This window comes from Orbicella franksi, chromosome 3 (genome assembly GCF_964199315.1).
Source record: "Orbicella franksi chromosome 3, jaOrbFran1.1, whole genome shotgun sequence".
In the NCBI taxonomy this organism is placed as follows: Eukaryota; Metazoa; Cnidaria; class Anthozoa; order Scleractinia; family Merulinidae; genus Orbicella; species Orbicella franksi.
Window position 1 is genome coordinate 4,970,064 of NC_138147.1, and position 20,789 is coordinate 4,990,852.

At 40.4% G+C, this 20,789-nt stretch overlaps 2 protein-coding genes across 2 annotated transcripts; both read right to left on the reverse strand.

Annotated features, from left to right (window-relative positions):
* Nucleotides 1-1,151: 1,151 nt before the first annotated feature.
* Nucleotides 1,152-7,990, reverse strand: LOC145480820 (myocilin-like). The gene is made up of 7 exons (XM_081459144.1): nt 7,641-7,990; nt 7,424-7,573; nt 5,110-5,232; nt 4,372-4,488; nt 3,200-3,467; nt 2,385-2,626; nt 1,152-1,648 (listed from the first exon to the last, which is right to left on the reverse strand). Exons 1-7 carry the CDS (start codon nt 7,966-7,968, stop codon nt 1,401-1,403), a joined length of 1,476 nt encoding a protein of 491 aa, XP_081315270.1. The 5' UTR covers nt 7,969-7,990; the 3' UTR covers nt 1,152-1,400.
* Nucleotides 7,991-11,926: 3,936 nt separating this feature from the next.
* Nucleotides 11,927-14,660, reverse strand: LOC145480527 (olfactomedin-like protein 2B). Its single transcript, XM_081458768.1, has 4 exons — nt 14,627-14,660; nt 13,777-14,044; nt 13,147-13,388; nt 11,927-12,174 (listed from the first exon to the last, which is right to left on the reverse strand). The coding sequence occupies exons 1-4, from the start codon at nt 14,658-14,660 to the stop codon at nt 11,927-11,929; spliced, it is 792 nt and encodes a 263-aa protein (XP_081314894.1).
* Nucleotides 14,661-20,789: the final 6,129 nt, after the last annotated feature.

Below are 20,789 nucleotides of genomic sequence, written 5' to 3' on the forward strand. Positions count from 1 at the left end.
AATTTTTTTTTACGGGAAAATAAAGACTTAACTTAGCCTCTTCACTTAAGTATCATTGAAAGGGGACAAAGGATTAACAGAACAACAGATCATTTAGAGAATTATCTTTGGGTGTATTAAAACTATTACATACGTTGTTGTTAACTGGTTATACTAAGTGTATGTTTTCTTCAGCACTCTAAACTGTTAATTGTGTTGAAACGTTTAAAATTCTTAAAATTTAAAAAACCATATGTATGAGCATTAACCGAGCATTTTAGTGACTTTTTGGGAGGAAACCGACCATTTTAGTTGAAAAAAAATAGCATTAAGGTGGAGCATTTTAGTGGGGGAATAAAAGCATAATGTACAAAGGCCTATCCCAGGAGCCATTTGTCCGTCTGCCTGGGCCAATAGGCTATTTCTGAGTTGCCTAGTGTCTCTGTATCAAAACGAGTCTGCGTGAAACCATTCATATGAAAATGAGTTCCGCCTACAAGTTTAGTGTCATCCAAAACAAACTCATTTTCATGTGAAAGGTTTTGCACGAAGACTCGTTTTGAAACAGAGGCACTGGGTAACTCGGAAATGGCGTGTTATTGAATGACAAGGCATTACAATGAAACTTTAAGACATTACTAGTTTCAGAATGTTAGACCTATTAGAAAGTCGCAGCAAAATATCTTGTACACACATGTGCTTTATTCACTAAAATGTGTTCACGTGACGTCATCGAATTCTCAAATCCAAAACTAAAGAGCCACTAAAGGTTTTATCCTCATCAGGCATAAGTGGTACAAAATTTATATCTGTTTACAACTTTCCAGCTCAATAGCGTCCTTCGTTTGGAAACCAGCGTATTTTGAATTTCGTAGTTATGGCAGTGGGTGACAGGAAGCTAAGATCGCGTTTGTCGAAACATATACTCTTTTCTCGTGATTTTTAGCTATTTTAGGAGTTACAGTATTAGGAAAAGTGCTTGTGTAAGTGTTTTTTGGTTCGGTTCAGATAATCAGTCGTCTAAATAGCCAAAGTAAGTTCCAGATGTTTTGAGTATTTTCCGGCCGCCATATATTGGAGGACTAAGGAGACCCTCCATCATGGCGGCTCCATACTAAGCTCTATAATTTTGCGCGGAACATTTCGACGAATATCTCAACTTTGGGACAACGCACACGCCTTAAACTTGGAGAACTGTCTTCTTTATTTATCGTCTATAATCTCACAATTTCATGGCTTTATCCACTGGATGTTTTTTGATTTTATTTTCTATTGCGTTACAATGGACACACGCTACAACGAAGTGCAAAATACATGGTTAGATAGCTTAGTTTTGCAGTTCAGTTACCAGTTCCAATGAAGACTGGAGTGGGTTCGTTGAAAACATTTTCACATTGAGTGATGGTTTACAAACTTATGATTCAATTCCAAGTGAGAGAGTATGTGACTTGGCGCCTGCTGTCCCAAGCGTACAGCATTCTTTCTCTAGGGTTGTAGTCCACCATGGAATTGTAGCCATACTGGTTTTTGAACTGTATGTTTGGGTTCCACTGTGTTCCTGTCTTGGTGTCGTAAGCATAGTTGATGGTAGTGGGATTTTGATTGTAATGGTCGATAAGGTAAATCACTCCACAGGCCACAAATGCATTGCCAATATTCCTCATCTGTTCTGCTTCAAACAAAGAAAAAAACAAACAAGGGCCAACCCAGATATTTAAATGTTTTGCCATGAAGCCATGCTATATGTTATATTATGTTATTCCATTTCACGATACGAGATGTCATGCTTCAACAAGCTATGCCAAGCGATGCCTTACCGTGACGTGCCGTGCTGCCTTGCCTTAATTCCCGTGGCGTGACATGCCGACATGCCGACGTGGCGTGACATGCCTGACATGGCGTGACATACCGTACAATGCAATGCCATGTTCTGTTGCACTGTGTTTGTCTGTACCTCTCTTTGTGCTCTATTTTGGCGACTCCGCGCGGCAACACGAGTAAAAGGGTGCAACCTGATAGTCCATGATGGTACCCAGTAAAACATCCAACAAGAAAATTATGCACTCTGTGTAGCCTTGACAATTAAATAATTGTTTTATTAGGAATGAAATTAGGATACCTGGAGGCCTGGAATAACCATATGGACTAGCGATGCCAGGCAGCCGGTTGATATAATCATTAATTATAATAAATTAGAGGTCGTCAAGACAACACAAACTCGCCGGACAGACACATACACAGAAACAAAGCAAAAGACAGTTTTTCCCGAAATCCTGACTTTCGAAATCTGTCTTAATCGCTCTCGCCCGTCATAGCAGGTTACTACAGAAAACGTATTAAAGTGGGATTCCAGAGTTTAAATCACGTGAGAGGCTATACTTGGTTTGCTCGTTACTCTTCCTTACCCGTAGACACACTGTAGCTCTGAACTATGACGTCATCATCAATCTTAGATGCATACAGTCGTCGGTTATCCCCAGAATTCCCCCATAGTACCCACAATCCCTGCTCGTCAACAGCCAGGTCCACTCCACTGTACCCACCCCACTGGTAGCGGGTTTGCCTTGGTGTGTATCCGCTGAGAGTGATCTGAGCTTCCAGGTTGTTAGTGAGCAAGTTATACTTGTCGATATACTTGGTATTGGCCCTGTGTTTGAGGGACAAAAAGCAGGAAATCCATCAGTATGATTCAGTTAGATGTAATCCTGCGCTTATATTAAAATACGAATGCCACGACAGCATCGTTCCTCCTAAGAACAAAGGCAAAATTGATTTGGAATGCATTGATCAAGAACTACAGTGGAACCCCGTTAATCCGGTCACCAACGGGCCACAAAATCTGGCAGTATTAAAGGGGTTCTTTAAACAAGAAAATGACTGACTGAGCTCAGTTTTGTTCAGGCCAGAATAAAGTGGCCGTAATAATGAGGTGGCTGTATTAACGGGGTAGCCGTAAGGCGCGGTTCCACTGTATTGCGATTTTCCATGCAAACTCCATGGGTTTGTTAACATGAACCTTTGGCCACACCCTGCCTTTGAGCTAACTAAATGCAATCCGAAGCACCTTTAGTTATCACCCGGTCAATACGGCCAGGTCTCGGTTTGAGATTTTCCCACGAAGACGTCACTCTCGGTTAATAAGTAGTTAGTAATTGCACCTTTGATCTGTTCATCTAAAAAGATAAGTCAGTTAAAAGTTTTAACAAGTTCGATCTGTTACCTGTTGTAATAGACGTACGATCCGTACACCACCGCGCCCGTCCCGTCCCGATAGTACGGAAGCGTGTACGTGTTATTCTTCACGCCTGCTTTGAATTTCGCCATGTTTTCATACTCTTCGACTTTGTTCGAGTAGTAATGCTCCAGGACGAATATGGTGTCATTACCCATGACTCCTAGCGGGTCTTTCATCCAGGCTCCTTGTGTTCTCACTAGCGTGTTGTGGGTAACTGGACTGTCTACGGTCTTGATGGTAGTACAATTACTGACTGTAAAGAAATCAACAATAGTTTTATTACCCCAAAAATAGTGTGTTAGACAAGTACGAATATTCCATCTTCAATTAATGTTTTTTATAGTTTTTATAGTGAGATTCCTCGCTCGTTTTGAGGGGTAAGGGCTACATTACGCTGGTACGTCCAACACGTTCCCTTCCGCTTATCCCACATAACCCACCCCCTTCCTCCTTTTGCTCTTCCTCTCAGTCTTCCTCCTTGTCATCCTCTTTCTCTTCCTTCTCCTCCTCCTTCTCCTCATCACCTTAACGTCGTCGTTGTCATCCACCTCCTCCTTCTCTTGTGCTCCACCACCTACGCTTGCTTTTGCTTCTCCTACTCTTGCTCCTTCTTCAATTCTGTCCCCTCTGCTAGATTCTTGCCCTTCAGCTGTTCCTCGTTCTTTCTCCTCTTACTAATGCTCCTCCTCCTCCTACAACTCCTTCTGCAACTGCTCCTCTTCGTCGTATTCCTGCTCTTCCTCTTCCTTTGTTAAGTCCTGCCCATCCCACCCCCCCCCCCCCCAGCTCTTTCATTTACTCCTCCGTCTGCCCCTCTTCCTTCTTCCAGGTTTTACCTCTCCTGCTGCTACCCCTGCCGCACCTTTTCCTTCCGCTCCCGCTCCTTCCTTTCCTCGTGTTACGTCTACAACCCCTCCTGCTTCTCTTTCCGCTCCTGCTTCTGCCCTACTTCTTCTCCTATTCATTCTCCTGCTTCCTCCGCCCTTTTCCTCCTCCTTCGCCTCCTCCTCCTCCTCCTCCTCCTCCTCCTCCCCATCCTCCTTTTTCTGTTCCTCTGCTATCCCTTTCTTTCTTCATCTAGTTTCCTTGTTTCGTCTGAGGGCCATGCAACCTAATTTGTAAAAAAACTTGCAATAAAACACTTTTTATATACTGACAGTTTTGACAGCGACTTCCATAGTAACCCGGTCGACAATTGCAATTGAATCCATTCACTAGATCCGTGCATGACCCACCGTTCAAACAGGGATTACTGGAACACTCATTAAAATTATCTGTAAAAAAGGGCAATTACATAGAATTATATCACAATGTGGTGTAACAGGATCAATTAGCGGTGTAACGTTTCGTCTCTGTTGTGACTAATGATCGTTTTTCTTAACGAAACTACCACAAGTTAAAGTGTCAAATTTATTTGTATAATTTCTTGTGTTAAGTAGAACTGTTGTTCTTACAGCTTGGATTGGCGTTTGGTTTAATATTTTCCAAGCAGATGATAATTTCTTCTCTTTTCAGCGATTTAGACAGAGCATCAGGTATTCCTGAGAGCTGATATCCAAACTATCCGAGGACTTAATTTCAGCAAAGGAGAGTATAGCAACCGTTTACTGGTTAGGTTGAAGATAAATTCGAACCAACTTTTTTGCGACAGCATAATCGATCATTATTAAATCTTCAAAACTGCAAGCACAGTTATTTCGCAGCTCCGAGAATGAATACCAGCTGATTACGTTGTTCTGCGCTCTGTAACGCAATCCTGTCGCGCATTCCTGTTTTTCTCCACCTGACTTAAACACGTGCTCTAAAGTATATATACTTCCATTTTCCAACGAATCACAAAACACCCCGTAACCCTCCTCTCCTTGAGTGGCCTACCCAGTACTAGTTACGCTTACAGGTGCAATTTTGTCCATCTCCAAAGAAGCCAGCGTTACAAGAACAAAGATAAGAGCCAGGCAGATTCTGACAAGTGGCATTGGCGTGACATACGGGACTTGAGGTTGTGCACTCGTCAATATCTATCAAGGAAATGCAAAACCCTCATCAGAGGAGTCAGTAATTAAATTGTCCTCAGTTAATCAAGACCAGATCTTATTATTAGGATCTAATTTCAATGAAAAAATAATTAAAAAGTCATACGCCATTTTTGTGGGATTGTTCAAAGCGTAAATGCAAGTTTACAAATTTCTTGAGCTGAAAACTTTAATATTGCTCTATTTGTTTAACACTTCGACATCATAGAGGACTTCGCACAAGTGCTTTCTAGCCCACTCCTACCAAGAATATACTTCAAGTAACTATATGGACCGCAAATGTAAAACTAACGAAGAAATTATCTCCTGTGGTTTTCTCTCTCTCCTTTTCCTTTTCCGTCTTCTACTCTTCTCCTCTTTCCTACTCCTTGGCCACCTTGTCATCAATTTCTTCTTCTTCTTCTTCTTCTTCTTCTTCTCCTTTTCGTCACCTTAACTACGTACCTCCCTGTCAACCACCTCATCCTTCTCTTCTTACTATACTGCTACTGTTGTTTCACTTTGTTCCTCTGACTCGTTCTGTTAACTTTCCTCCTGCTCTCTATTTCTCTCTATTTCTCTAGGTCCGTACAACTTACGTCTCTAAACTTTCCAAACTTTCTACCTATCTGAACTTTCTAAACTAAAAATATTAAACTTTCTAAAAATACTAAACTTTCTAATACTAAAAATATACTGACCGTTTTCACAGCGACTTCCTTGGTACCCTGACAGACAGCTACAACTGAATCTATTTTCACGATCTATGCATGATCCACCATTCAAACACGGATTACTGGCACATTCATTTACGTCATCTGTAGGAAAAAAGGAAATGAAACGGTAATGGTGTCAGTGGTGTGACACGATAAATTGTTGGTATTACGTTTTGTCCCACTTTTGAGTCAATTAGGGACGGACCATTATTATTTTGATGGGGGTTGAAGTTGGGCAATTTTCTGGAGCATGAAATTTTTTCACACCTAAAGGTCGAGCATAATTTTTTTTTTGGTGGGCAGTAGCTTGTGCCGGAATATTTTTAACATGAAAAATCAAAATTATGACATTAGAAAGTACCTTCTTTTTTCTTATCGTGGCTTCCCTTGCACGATTGTTTTTTTCAGCAGTTTTTTCTGTACAGGATTGTTTTTTTTGGAAATTGCCCAACAGCGCTCAAAAAATAATAGTCCGTCCTTACCATTTGCATTATAAATGACACTCCCTAAATGCTAAAATGTCAATATCTGAAATTTTAACTACATGTGGCGAGTTTTCCCCCTGAGGTGTTCTACCCAGTTGCTCTTACAAGTGCAAGTTTGTCCATCTCCAAAGAAGCCAGCTTTACAAGAACAGAGATACGATCCAAGCAGGTTCTGACAAATAGCATTGACGTCACATACGGGACTTAGGCCATTGCACTCGTCAACATCTATCAAGGCAAGGAAATGCAAACCTATGAGAAGTCAGTAATGAAAGTGTCTTTAGTTAAGACCCAATCAGCAGAATCTAGCTTAAAGGGACAGGGTTATCGATTTATGGTAATTCTGCAAACGATGATTACAAGCAAAATAACGGCCACCTAGCGAACAATGATTTTCAAGCATTCACTCTATCAAAAAATTGAAATATACTTGAAAAAAGTCGTGTGGATGTTTTTCAAGTTTACTCGAAAGCAATCCATGTTAATCTTGTCCAGTTTTGCCCATTCATGTCTCTTTTTGGCATTTGTTTGTTGTCAAGTCTAGTACATGTTTAAACCTTTTTTTTGTTTGTTCAAATAATTCTTGGATCAGTCGGTCATCGCTAAAGCTACCTAAAATTATGTGACCTAGCTGGCAAGCGCCTTAAATGAAAAGAGTCACCCTGTAATAAAACATGCGTCTTTTGTGAAGAATTCTGCGAGGTGTAAATTCACGTTATATCATGAACTGAAATTTTATTGTTTCATTGATTTTCCAGAGTTATCTTCCGTTGAAGCCCGCCTTCTTCATGATGTTCGGCTTTGAATCGAAAGATAAAAAAACGAAATTGTAGGAAAAGAGAGAAAAAAGGGATCGCTTTTCACATGCAGCATTCACTTATAAGCAGTTGGCATGCTTTCTTGCTCAAACTGAAGAATACATTAATTATACTTATTAATTGCATTAACTGATTTTTTAGCATGTTGCTGATCAAGACCGCTAATTTATGACGTTACCTTCCATGTCCATGTCACAATGCTTGAGCACAGATTTTCCTGTTTTATACTCGTCAAACCAATATTTGCCACTGACCGCTTGTCCGCCTTCACTCGCCTTGATCTCTGTACAGGTTTCAGCTGGCAGCTCGGGAATTGAACCGAGAGGGACTGGAAAGAAAACAGTCATATCATTTTTCCAGCCCTAGTCAGGTGATCTTTTTCATTATTGTCTCACCTCTATTCCTGACTCGTCTTAAATAATATCTGCCGGTGTTAGGCACGAAATCTTCAGGCCTTGCTTCCTTGGTTCGATTGTTGAGCTCACACACGGACTGAGAAAAGACGTAATTAAAACTCTGACACGTGATCTCCTGATGACACGCCTGTAAGCACTCGTGTCCGAATGATACATTAATTGTTTTAAACACGTGTCGCTGAAGCATCATCCACGAGATTGAATATTCCGTTCTGCCGCCTGGGCATTGTTGAGTGGCCGCTTCTTGAAATAATTCACCAATAACAAGTATAACTGGGAAGCAAAGGAGACCTGTAGTGACACCCATTCGATGGATGAGTTCACTTCCGCATAAGAAGCCTGAAATCAAAACATATGATATTGAACTAACGTAAGGTCATTATAGTTGAAATTTTGGACGTATTCGTTTTTTCGCAAGTTTTTGGCCTGAGCTGCTAATGAGATCCAAAAACTTGCAAAGAAAATATTCGACCAACATTCTTCGATACACACAATTATAATTAAAAATTATTCCGTGAGCGCGCGTTGGACATATAAACAGTGGCCTCCATTTGGGGCGATGAATATGCTCGGATATTTGTCCGCGGACATTATCTGTTCCGAGAAGCGAACAGTTTTCCGAGAGCGTAGCTCGAGGAAAACTGTGAGCTTCGAGGAACAGATAATGTCCAAGGACAAATATCCGAGCACATTTTCGCACCAAATGGAGGCTATTGTGTGTATTATCCTTCAAATCTTTTTCGCATCACGCGCAATTTTGAAAATTGGGGAATATATACACAATAGCCTCCATTTGGCCCGAAAATATGCTAGGATATTTGTCTGCGGACATTATCTGTTCCGGGAAGCGAACAGTTTTCCGAGAGCGAAGCTCGAGGAAAACTGTGAACTTGGAGGAACAGATAATGTCCAAGGACAAATATCCGAGCATATTTTCGAAGTCAAACGGAGGCTATTGTGTTTATTATCCTTCAAATATTTTTCGCAACATGTGCAGTTTCGAAAATTGGGCAATATTCTCGGATATTCCCCAGTTTCAGCTGGGGAATATTCGGTCAGGTGACGCATTTAGACCAATCGCGCGTGAGCGAAAATAATTGATGGATTATAATCTCGGATATTCCCCAGTTTTAGCTGGGGAATATTCGGTCACGTGACGTGTTTAGACCAATCGCGCGCAAGCGAAAATATTTATGGATTACAATGGCTCATAAGCATAATCGATAAGCCAGTGAAAGCTCTCGAATTGCATTATCTAATGACCCAGTTTGTAATAATGGTTCTTATAAAATTCTGCTGAGAACTGAAATCAAACAGCGTCCACGCGCGATCCATTCTCGATAAACGCTCGCGCTAAAGTAAAGCATTTATTTACGTTTTTATCGTCTTTGTGAACGTTAAGTAAACTCAAATTGCCCGTCAGACCTTTTTGCATGAAATGTTCCTTAAAGAAAAGAAAAAGCAATTGCCGAGACTTTACTGGAAACTCGATATAACGAGGGTCCAAGATAGATTGGTAAATTCCTCTGCTATAACGAGGCTTCGTTATATCGAGGTTCTTTTTAATTTATTTTCACTTTAAGGGGAATATCGTTCGTTAAATCGAGGTTCCCAAGTAATTCGACAGTGGTTCCTCTTGGCAGCCCGGATTGTAAAAGATCGGACAAAAGATCCTGTACTGTATCTGTTTTGCAAAATATCCATTATGCATTCTTCACGATAACCTTTTGCATTCTACGAAAAAGTGCATAAGTTTCCGGAATTGGGAATCTAGGCCATAATTAATATGGCTCATTTTCAAGACATGAATTTAAAAACGTGTTCCAACTTAGAATCGGTGCAGACTGTTGGTGTCTTTAAGGCCAGGAGATTCTCCTGACTTTCTGAAGTACGAAGATTACTGCTTCTTTCTCTGAATGAGCTGTTCGTGAGTCCATCACAGGTTTTAACCAGCATTAGTCTGGATTTCCCCGGTATTCATTTATACATCTTATCGGCACTGCATGGGTATTACAACGTACGTCTTGAATTGCGCATGCCCAAGAGCACAACGCGATCGTGAAGAAAATTATGTAACTGACTGCACTGGAAATGTCGACTTACTACTCTCAAGGCCCTAACTATTGGTCCACCACATCGGTTTCATCAAAGTAAAAACATTTTGTTTTTTCAGTTGTATGTGTAAGCTGCAAGCTTCTGCATTGGCCAGTTAATCGAGAAAGAAGACAGAGAAGCTAGGTCGAAATGGATCTACCCTAAATAGATCTGTGCATTGGGATGTAAATGTAAAAACAAACAAAAATTAAAATGAAATCTAAAGTCCTGTTAGTTTGCTTCTGAACTAAAGTATACTAAAATCACGAGGGCAAAAAAAAAATAGAATAATGAAAATCAAAGAAGAACCTCTCTTAATCAGCAATTCTTTCTTGGGAAAGTCATCTCCCTCCAACTTGCACTTCTTTAAAATTCCCAAGTTATCTACTTTTGAAATGTTAACAATAAACCAGTTTATTAGTTTTCTCAGTTATGAAGAGCTAAGTTGATATCCAGTGGATCGAGAAATCTAATTGGTCGAGCTTATTACTTAAATTACGCCAAAAACGCACGAAATTTAATTAAAGAGGAAGCTTAAGCGAATTGTTCATTAATTTTAATATTTTTTTACAATCGCTTTACTAACTCAGTGGGTCATACTGCTGTGCATGTGTGCAGCAAAGCGACGAATCGTGTGCAATCGATTAACATCAACTTTCAATGTGTCTTTTTTAGTGAAAGGAAGATGCAGATTTTAAATTCTGAATGCATTGACGGCTAAAGCAGAATTTAAAAAAAAAAATTAAAACCACCTCAGGGCTACGCAGTTTCAGAAATCAATGGCAGCAATCAACGTTAGCCTCCTACAACGATTACGCTCAACTTTATTGACTGCACACTGTCTCTCTGTTGGACCGCTCTGTCAGAACCAATAAAAGGGTTAAGGCAGGGTTGCTAGAATGTTAGTTATAGTTAATTTTTCGGTGATTTCTCAGCTATCAATTAACATTTCAGCTCAGTTCACAACCAAGTGATTTTTGCAGATCACAGATCTCGGCTGCCAGCCATTTCTTAACCGGCCATATTCAAGGTGAGAGACGATGATCGTCCGTCTTGTTCTAGGTTAGCAGCAAGCCCCATGCAGATCCTCCCATGACGTTTTTTTGTTTCAGATTTATTAAATTTGTCACGGAACACTCGACTAAAATCGTCAGAACGATTATGTTAAGACTGGAGGTCGGGAGAAATTAAAATTGTTTACAATCTATTGGGGGGGGGGGGGTTCATTTTATATACATGTGTATATTTTTGAAACTAGTAATAATCATTAATTGTGGTAAAGTTCATTCGATCTGTAGTAAAATGATATTTTTTATCGTATTGTTTACCCAGGAGTGTGGAGAAAGTGGAGTTGTGGGGCGCTCAGTCATGTAGTGTAATAAACAAGTTGCAAAGTTTAACACAACAAGAAGCTTTAATAACTCGACATGTTGGCAATTAGCTTAACTTATGGCCGTGGCTAAAACGGTTACCTTCGGTTAACAAGTTAAATGTGGTGCGCACAAACGGATATATGCCTGTAGTCCGGTTCAGTAATAAATCAACTGAGTGGTATAAACATTAGCCTGAGTACCAGGACTTCCCAAGAGGAGGAGAGAGGGGAGAAGGAGATGAACGGAGGAGGTGCTTTTCTTCCTTTTTCCTTCTCTTCGTTTTTACTTGCCTTCTCCTTTTACTTTCGGAATGCCTGATAGATCCTGATACTCAGGCTGTAAAATAAAATGTTTGGTAGCTTATCCTACATTATTTGGTACACTGCAATATTAAATTTTTAGACAGCCGATATTAACATAACATGACATAGTCAAAACCCATGAGAAGCATAGCCATTGATAAAATCGTCAATGTGATGGTCTATTTTTAGAAAATCACTGGTTAAATGCATCTAGCAGTGTTGAAGCCATGAAATGGCTGCTATCATGAATTGCGCATATATACACTAGGTTGTGATGTCAATTTGAAAGTCTGGCAGACTTTTTCCAACTCTGCACTTGTCATGTTCGTTTTTTTTTTAAACTTAAGACACTAAAATATAATCTCACGTGCTTTATTCAAGAGCGAAGTGCAAAATACATGGTGAGACAGCTTAGTTTTACAGTCCAGTTACCAGTCCCATGACGACTGGAGTATGTTTTTTGAAAACATTTTCATACTGATTACAGGCTGATTATTCAATTCCAAGTGAGAGAGTAAGTGACTTGGCGCCTGCTGTCCCAGGCGTACAGCAGTCTTTCTCTGGGGTTGTAATCCACCATGGAGTTGTAGCCGTACTGGTTTGTGAACTGTATGTTTGGGTTCCACTGTGTTCCTGTCTTGGTGTCGTAAGCATAGTTGATGGTAGTGGGATTTTGATGGTAGCTGTCGATAAGGTAAATCACTCCACAGACCACAAAGGTATTGCCAGTATACCTCATCTGTTCTGTTTCAAACAAAGACACAAAGAAACACGGGCCAACCCAGATATTTAAATGTTTTGCCATGAAGCTATGTTATATGCTATGTTATATTATTCCATTCCATGATACGAGATGTCATGCTTCGACAAGCTATGCTAAGCGATGCCTTGCCGTGATGTGCCGTGCTGCCTTGCCTTCCCGTGGCGTGACATGTCGTTCAATATAATACAACACAATGCAATGCCATGTTCTGTTGCACTGTGCTTCTCTGTACCTCTCTTTGTGCTCTATTTTGGCGACTCCGTGGGGCAAAAATTTAAGTGACGAGTAAAAGGGTGCAACCTGATAGTCCCTGATTGTACCCAGTAATTTATCCAACAAGAGAATTATGCACTCTGTATGTCAAGTCTTTACAATTAAATAATTACTTAATTATGAATGAAATTAGGGTACCTGGCTGCCTGGAATAGCCATATGGACTAGCGATGCCAGGCAGTCGGTTAATATAAAAATATAAATAAAGTACCGGAATGTAAGAGGTGTAAGTATAGCCAAGTAAGTAGTAGATAAATGTTGTACTGTAACTGCGATGTAAATACTGTAAAGAAAGGAATTGTATGTAGGATGTTTCGTGTAATTATAACTGATGTAGGGAATGTAAGGCTTGTGTTGTAAGTATTTTGCATTGTAAGTAGTTTTTCTTTTCTTTTCGGTCTGTTAGTGTGGAAATAAATAAATAAATTTTTAAAAAAAATTTAAAAAAATAAATTAGAGGTCGTCAGAACAGCACAAACTCGCACCATAAAGAAAAGACAGACACACACAAAGACAGAAAAAGAGAGAAAGACAACGTTTTTTCCCGAAATCCTGACTTTCTCTATCTGAATCGCTCTCGCCCGTCGTAGCAAATTACTACAGAAAACGTATTAAAGTGGAATTCCAGAGTTTAAATCACGTGAGAGGCTATACTTGGTTTGCTCGTTATTTTTACTTACCCGTAGACACACTGTAGCTCTGTACGATGGCGTCATCATCAATTTTAGATGCATACAGTCGTTTGTTATCCCCAGAATTCCCCCATAATACCCACAATCCCTGCTCGTCGACAGCCAGATCCACTCCACTGCGTCCTCCCCATTGGTAGTAGGTTTGCCTTGGTGTGTATCCGTTGAGAGTGATCTGGGCCACGAGGCTATTCGTGAGCAAGTTATACTTGTCGATATAGTTGGTATTGGCCCTGTGTTTGAGAGACACAACGCAGGAAATTAAAGCCATCAGTAAGATTCAGTTAGATGTAAACCTGATATTAAAATATGACAGAATCGTTCCTCCAAAGAACAAAGAAAAAATTAATTTGGAATTCATTAATCAAGAACTATTGCGATTTCCTATCCAAACTACGTGGGTTTCTGAACATGAACAGTTGGCCACACCCTGCCTTTGAGCTAACTAAACGCAATCTTGAGCACCTTTAGCTATCGCCCGGTCAAAACGGCTAGGTCTCGGTTTGAGATTTTCCCGTAAAGACCTCACTCTTGGTTAATAAGTAGTTAGTAATTGCACCGATGATCCGTTCATCTAAAAAGATAAGTGAATTAAAAGTTTTAACAAGTGCAATCTGTTACCTGTTGTAATAGACGTACGATCCATACACCACCGCGCCTGTCCCATCCCAATAATACGGAAGCGTGTACGTGTTACTCTTCACGCCTGCTTTGAATTTTTCCATGTTTTCAAACTCTTCGACTTTGTTCGAGTGGTAATGCTCCAGGACGAATATGGTGTCATTACCCATAACTCCTAGCGGGTCTTTCATCCAGGCTCCTTGTGTTTTCACTAGCGTGTTGTGAGTGACTGGACTGTCTATGGTCTTGATGGTAGTACAATTACTGACTGCGAAGAAATCAGCAATAGTTTATTACCCAAAAAAATAGTGCATTAGACATGTTAGACAAGTAAAAACATCCAATCTCAATTAATGCTCTTTATAGTTTTTATGGTGAGTTTCCTCGCTCGTTTTGATGGGGTGAGAGCTACATTACGCTAGTACGCACCACACGTTCCCTTCCACTTATCCCGCATCGCCTATCTCCTTCCTCCTTTTGCCCTTAGTCTCAGTCGTCCTCCTTGCCATCCTCTTTCTCTTCCTTCTCCTCCTCCTTCTTCTCCTTCTACTCCTCCTTCTTCTCATCACCTAGCTTAATGTCGTCGTTGTCATCCACCTCCTCCCTCTCTTGTGCTCCACCACCTACTTTTGCTTTTGCTTTTCCTACTCTTGTTCCTTCTCCAATTCCGCCCCTTTTGCTTCAGTCTTGTGCTCCTGCTGCTCTTCGTTTTTTCTCCTCTTACGAATGCTTCTCCTCCTCCTCCTCCCCCTCCTACAACTCCTTTTGCAACTGCTCCTCCTCGTAGTAGTCCTGCTCTTCCTCCTCCTGTGTCAAGTCCTGCGCATCCCAACCCCTCCAGCTCCTTCACCTACTCCTCCTTCTGCTCCTCTTCCTTCTTCCATCTTCCAACTCACCTGCCACTACTACCCCTGCTGCACCTCTTTCTCCTGCTCCTGCTCCTTCCTATTCTAATGCTGCACCTCCTACCTCTCCTATTTCTCTTTCTGCTCATTCTTCTGCCTTACTCTTCTCCTATTCATTCTCCTGCTCCCTCCGCCCCTGCTCCTGCTCCTGTTCCTCCTACTCCATCTCCTCCTCCTCCTCCTGCTCCTCCTCCTCCTTCTGCTTTCCATATCTCTCTCCACGTAGTTGCCTTGATTCGTCTGAAGTCCATGCAATCTAGTTTCTTAAAAATTTGCAATATAACACTTATTATATACTGACAGTTTTCACAGCGACTTCCAAAGTATCCCGGTTGACAGTTACAATCGAATCCATTCACTAGATCTGTGCATGATCCACCGTTCTCAAACTCATTAATAATTCATCATGTTTAAACAAAGGAACTCATGACCGTGACAGTGTTTGGATATCTGATCTTAATTAGCATAGATTTTCACGATTTTGTTTCTCCGTTTTCTCCTTAGTTCTGGTTTCGATTGAGAAGATACATCAAACACGTAAGACAGTGTTTGACCACATTTCCAAACACCTCGAAGTTCGTCAAAAATACTCCGCTACGCGTCGTATTTTCAACTCTCTTCTCGGTGTTTGGAAATGTGGTCAAACACGGTCTTTCGTGTTTGATATATTACTTCAAACAGGGGTCACTTGAACACTCATTTACATTATCTGTAAAAAAAGGGAAATGACATAGAATTCTATCAGAATTGTGGTGTGACAGGATCGAATAGCGGTATAACGTTTTGTCTCAGTTGTGACTCAATCATCACTTTTTTCTATAATCGAAACTGCCACAAGTTAAAATGTCAAATGTATTTTTATAATTTCTTTTGACAAGTAGAATCGTTCTTGTTGCAGCTTAGATTGGTGTTTGGTTTATTTTTACCAAGCAGGGGATAAGTTACCGCTCTGACTACCTAGCTGGAGTTGTCTCTCAGTAGACCCTGGTTCAACTCATCTGTCATGCTTGTAAATAACCAACTGGTCCGCCTCCCGGCAGTTGGGATTTTTAAGCCCATTATGTTTGTTTGAAATATTTGTTTCTTTCAGTTTAAGTGGCATACCTGGGAAGTAGCTAGTTGTAGCTAACCCCATCGACCGCTATAAACATTTAACATTTTTTAAACGTTTTTTTCCTCTCTTCTCAGCGAACTAGACTAAGCATTCGGTTTTCCTGAGAGCTGATATCCAAACGCGGAGGACTTAATTTCAGCGGATTAAAGTATAACAACCTTTTACTGGTTAGGTTGAAGATGAATTAGAACTAACTATTTTGCGACAGCATAATCGATCATTATTAAATCCGCAAAACTGCAAGCACAGTTATTTCGCAGCTCCGAGAGTGAATACCGACTGTTTACGTTGTTCTGTGCTCTGTAACGCAATTCTGTCGCGCATTCCTGTTTTTCTTCACCTGACTTAATCACGTGCTCTAAAGCAAGGGACCCCGTCACTCCCCCCTTGAGTGGTCTACCCAGTTGCTCTTACAAGTGCAATTTTGTCCATCTCCAAAGAAGTCAGCTTTACAAGAACAAAGATACGAGCCAGGCAGGTTCTGACAAGTGGCGTTGGCGTGACATACGGGACTTGAGGTTGCACACTCGTCAATGTCTATCAAGGAAATGCAAAACATTCATTAGAGAAGTCATAAATTAAACTGTCCTTACTTTAATCAAGATCAGCTCTTATTCAGTTATTAAAAAGTCGTACGCCATTTTTGTGAGATTGTTCTACTCGTAAATGGAAGTTTAAAAGATTCTTGAACTGAAAACTTTAATCATGATTGCTCTATTTGTTTAACACTTTGACATCATAGAGGACTTTGCACAAGTGTTTTCTAGCCCTCTCCTATTATGTATTCTTCAATTAACTATAAGGACCACAAATGCAAAACTAACGAAGAAATGATCTCCTGTGGCTTTCTCCTTTTCCTTTTCCTGTTCCTTTTCCTACTCTTATCCTCTTTCCCACTCCTACTCACTCGGCCTCCTAGTCATCAATTTTTTGTTCTTGTCCTTCTTCTTCTTTTCGTCGTCTTAACTACCTCTCTCGCTCTCTCAACCACCTCATCCTTCTCTTCTTTGCACTTCTCCCCTTACTATACTGCTACAGCTGCCGTGCTTCATTTTGTTCCTCTGCCTCGTTCTGTTAACTTTCCTCCTTCTCTCCATTTCTCTCCATAAGACTCGTCTCTTCTTGTCTGAGGTCCCTGCAAGTTACCTCTTTAAACCTTCTAAACTTTCTACCTCTCTAAACTTTCTAAGGTTTCCATAATACTAAAAATATACTGACCGTTTTCACAGCGACTTCCTTGATACCCTGGTAAGCAGCTACAACTGAATCTATTTTCACGATCTATGCATGATCCACCGTTCAAACACGGATCACTGGCACACTCATTTACATCATCTGTAAGAAAAAAGGAAATGAAACGGTAATGGTGTCAGGGTGTGACACGATAAATTGATATTATGTTTTGTCCCAGTTTTAAATTCTTTTAGACTCGCTGACCACATGGTTAGTTTGCTAGACTCCAGATCGAGCGGTCTGGGTTCGAGCCCTGGCTGGGAACATTGTGTTGTGTTCTTGGGCAAGACACTCTCACACTGCCTCTCTCCACCCAGGTGTACAAATGGGTACCAGCCGACTAATTCAATGTCGGTGGTAACCCTGCGATGGACTAACATCTCATCCAGGGGGAGTAGAAATATCCCTAGTCGCTTCATGCTGCAGAAACCGGGATAAGCTTCGGCCTGATAGGCCACTTTGCAGACTTTGCAGACCAGTTTGAGTCAATTATGTTTGTTTTATATACGACAATCCCCAAATGTTAAAATGTCAATATCTGAAATTTTAACTACATGTGGCGAGTCTTCACCCTCTAGAATGTTCTACCCAGTTGCTCTTACACGTGCAATTTTGTCCATCTCCAAAGAAGCCAGCGTTACAAGAGCAAAGATACGAGCCAGGCAGATTCTGACAAGTGGCGTTGGCGTGACATACGGGACTTGGGGCATTGCACTCGTCAACATCTATCAAGGAAATGCAAACCTTTCAATATAGCAAACGATAATTACGAGCAAAATAACAGCCACATAGCGAACAGTGATTTTAAAGCCTGATTCGCTCTGAAAAATGAAAAGTGAAATATACTTGAAAAACGTCGTGTGGGTGTTTTTGAAGTTAATTCGAAGCAATCCTCTTTTACACATTTAAGCCTTTTTGGATAGTTCAGATAATTCCTTGATCAGTCGGTCATCCCTAAAACTGCCCAAGGGACAGATCATTATTTTTTTGAGGGAGGAGTTGGGGTGGGGGGAGGGGAGCTGTTGGACAGTTTAAAAAGAAAACATCCTGGAGAACAAAAACTGCTAAAAAAATCTTGCAAGGGAGCCATGGGGAAAAACTCGAACAACAGTGCTTTCTACCATCCAGGTCTTAATTTTGATATTAAAAAATCTTGCACAAGCTATTGCCCACCAAAAAAAAGGTCATGTTCAACCTAAGGGTGATAAAAAGTTTTCATGCCCCAGAAAATTGCCCTAACGCCAACCCCCGGTAAAAAAAAAAAAATAATAATGGTTCGTCCCTGAAATTATGTGAACAAGGTAGCGCCTTACATGAAAAGAGTCACCCCGTGGTAAAACGTGGGCCTTTTCCGTAGGATTATACAAGGTGTAAATCCAAGTTATTTCATGAACTGGGACTTCATTTCATTGATTTTCTAGAGTTATCTTCGATTGAAGCGCCCCTTCTTTCTATTTCGACTTTGAATCGAGATCTTAATTAAAAGTACGAAATTATAGGAAAAGAGATAAAAAAGGGGGGGTTTCCTCTCTCATACGGCATTCATTTATGAGTGGTTGACATGCTCTCTAGAACATTGTGGCCATAACTGATTTTTAGCATATTGCTGAAAGACCGCTAATTTATGTAATCTCAAAAACAGATCAATTTTAAGACGTTACCTTCGGTGTCCATGTCACAGTGAGTGAGCACAGATTTTCCTGTTTTATACTCGTCAAACCAGTATTTGCCACTGACCGCTTGTCCGCCTTCACTCCCCTTGATCTCTGTACAGGTTTCAGCTGGCAGCCCAGGAATTGAACCGAGAGGGACTGGAAAGAAAAACAGGGGATATCATTTTCCCAGGCATAGCTGGGTGAACTTTTTAATTATTGCCTCACCTCTATTCCTGTCTCGTCTAAAATAATATCTGTCGGTGTTAGACACAAAATCCTCAGGTCTTGCTTCTTTGGTACGATTGTTGAGCTCACACAGAGACTGGGAAATGACGTAATTAAAACTCTGACACGTGATCTCCTGATGACACGCCTGTAAGCACTCATATCCGAATGATACATGTATTGTTTTAAAGACGTGTCGCTGAAGCATCATCCACGAGGTGGAATATTCAGTTCTGCCGCCCGGGCATTGTTGAGTGGCCGCTTCTTGAAATGATTCACCCATAACAAGTAGAACTGGGAATAACAGAAGGCCTGTAGTGACGCCCATTCGATCAGTTCTCGTCAGCATAAGAAGCCTGAAATCAAATATATGCCATTGAACTAATGTGAGTTCTGTAAAGGGGAAATATCGGACTTATTCGTTTTCGCAAGTTTTTGCAACTGGACTCGAAATTTCTAAGTGAAATTTACGCAATCAACTTAAATTATATATTGATGAAAATAAACTTCATCCTTGCAATTAATTTCTCCGATTATCCCCTTCCTTCTTCTATTGTATTTGTTTTGCAAAATAGCCATTATGCAGCATATTTCACGATAACCATTTGCATTGTACGAAAAAGTGCATAAGTTTTAGGAATTGAGAATCTAGGCCATAATTCATGAATATGGCTCATTTTCAAGACATGAATTTAAAAACGTGTTCCAACTTAGGAGCCGGCAGACGGTTAGTATCTTCAAGACCAAGAGATAATCCTGATTTCGGAAGCACGAAGTGAGGATTACTGGTTTTCTTTCTTTCTGAATAAAATGCTGGTAAGTCCATCACACGTTTTAACCAGCATTAGTCTGGATTTCCCCGGTATTCTGACCTATACACCTTATTGGTACTGCAGGAGTTGAATTGAATTGCCCAAGAGCACAAGGCAATCGTGAAGAAACTTATGTAACTGACCACACTCGAAATGACGACTTACTGTTCTCAAGGCCCTAACTCAGAATGGTCCACCACATCGGTTTCACGAAAGTAAAAACGTTTTTTGTTCATGTAAACTGCAAGCTTCTACATTGCACAGTTTCTCGAGAAAGAAGACAGAGCAACTAAGTCGATAAGGATCTACCCTAAATAGATCTGTGCATTGGGATGTAGATGTAAAAACAAACAAAATGAAATCTAAAATCCTGTTAGCTTGTTTCTGAACTAATAAACTCACGAGGGCAAAAAATAGTACAATGAAAATCAAAAGAGAACCTCTCTTAAATCAGCAATTCTGTCCTGGGATAGTCATTCTGTAAAATTCCCAAGTTATCTACTTTTGAAGTGTTAATAATAAACCAGTTTGTTAGTTTTCTCTGTTGTAAAGAGCTAAGCTCTAGTCCAACGGATCGTGAAATCTAATTGGTCGGTCTTATTAGTTTAATTACACTAAAAACGCACACAATTTAATTAAAGATGAAGCTTAAGTGAAATGATCATTAATTTTAATATTTTTTTACAATCGCCGTTCTAACTCAGTGGGTTATACTGCTGTGCATGCACGTGTGCAGCAAAGCGAGTAATCAGGTGAAATCGATTAATTAGTATCACCTTTCAATGTATTTTTTTTAGTGAAAGGAAGATTTTAAATTCTGAATGCAAAGACGACTAAAGCAGAATCGTGTTAAAAATAAAACTTAAAACCACCTCAGAGCTATGTAGTTTCCTTTAGAAATCAAAGGCGGCAATCAAAGTTTGCGTCCGGCCTACTTCGTTAACTTCACACTGTCTCTTCTTTCAGATACAATAAGAGAACCTGGGTAGGGGTGCTGGAATCTTAGTTGCCGTTAATTTTTCGGCTTATTCTCAGCTATCAGTTAGCATTTCAGCTCGTTTACAAGCTC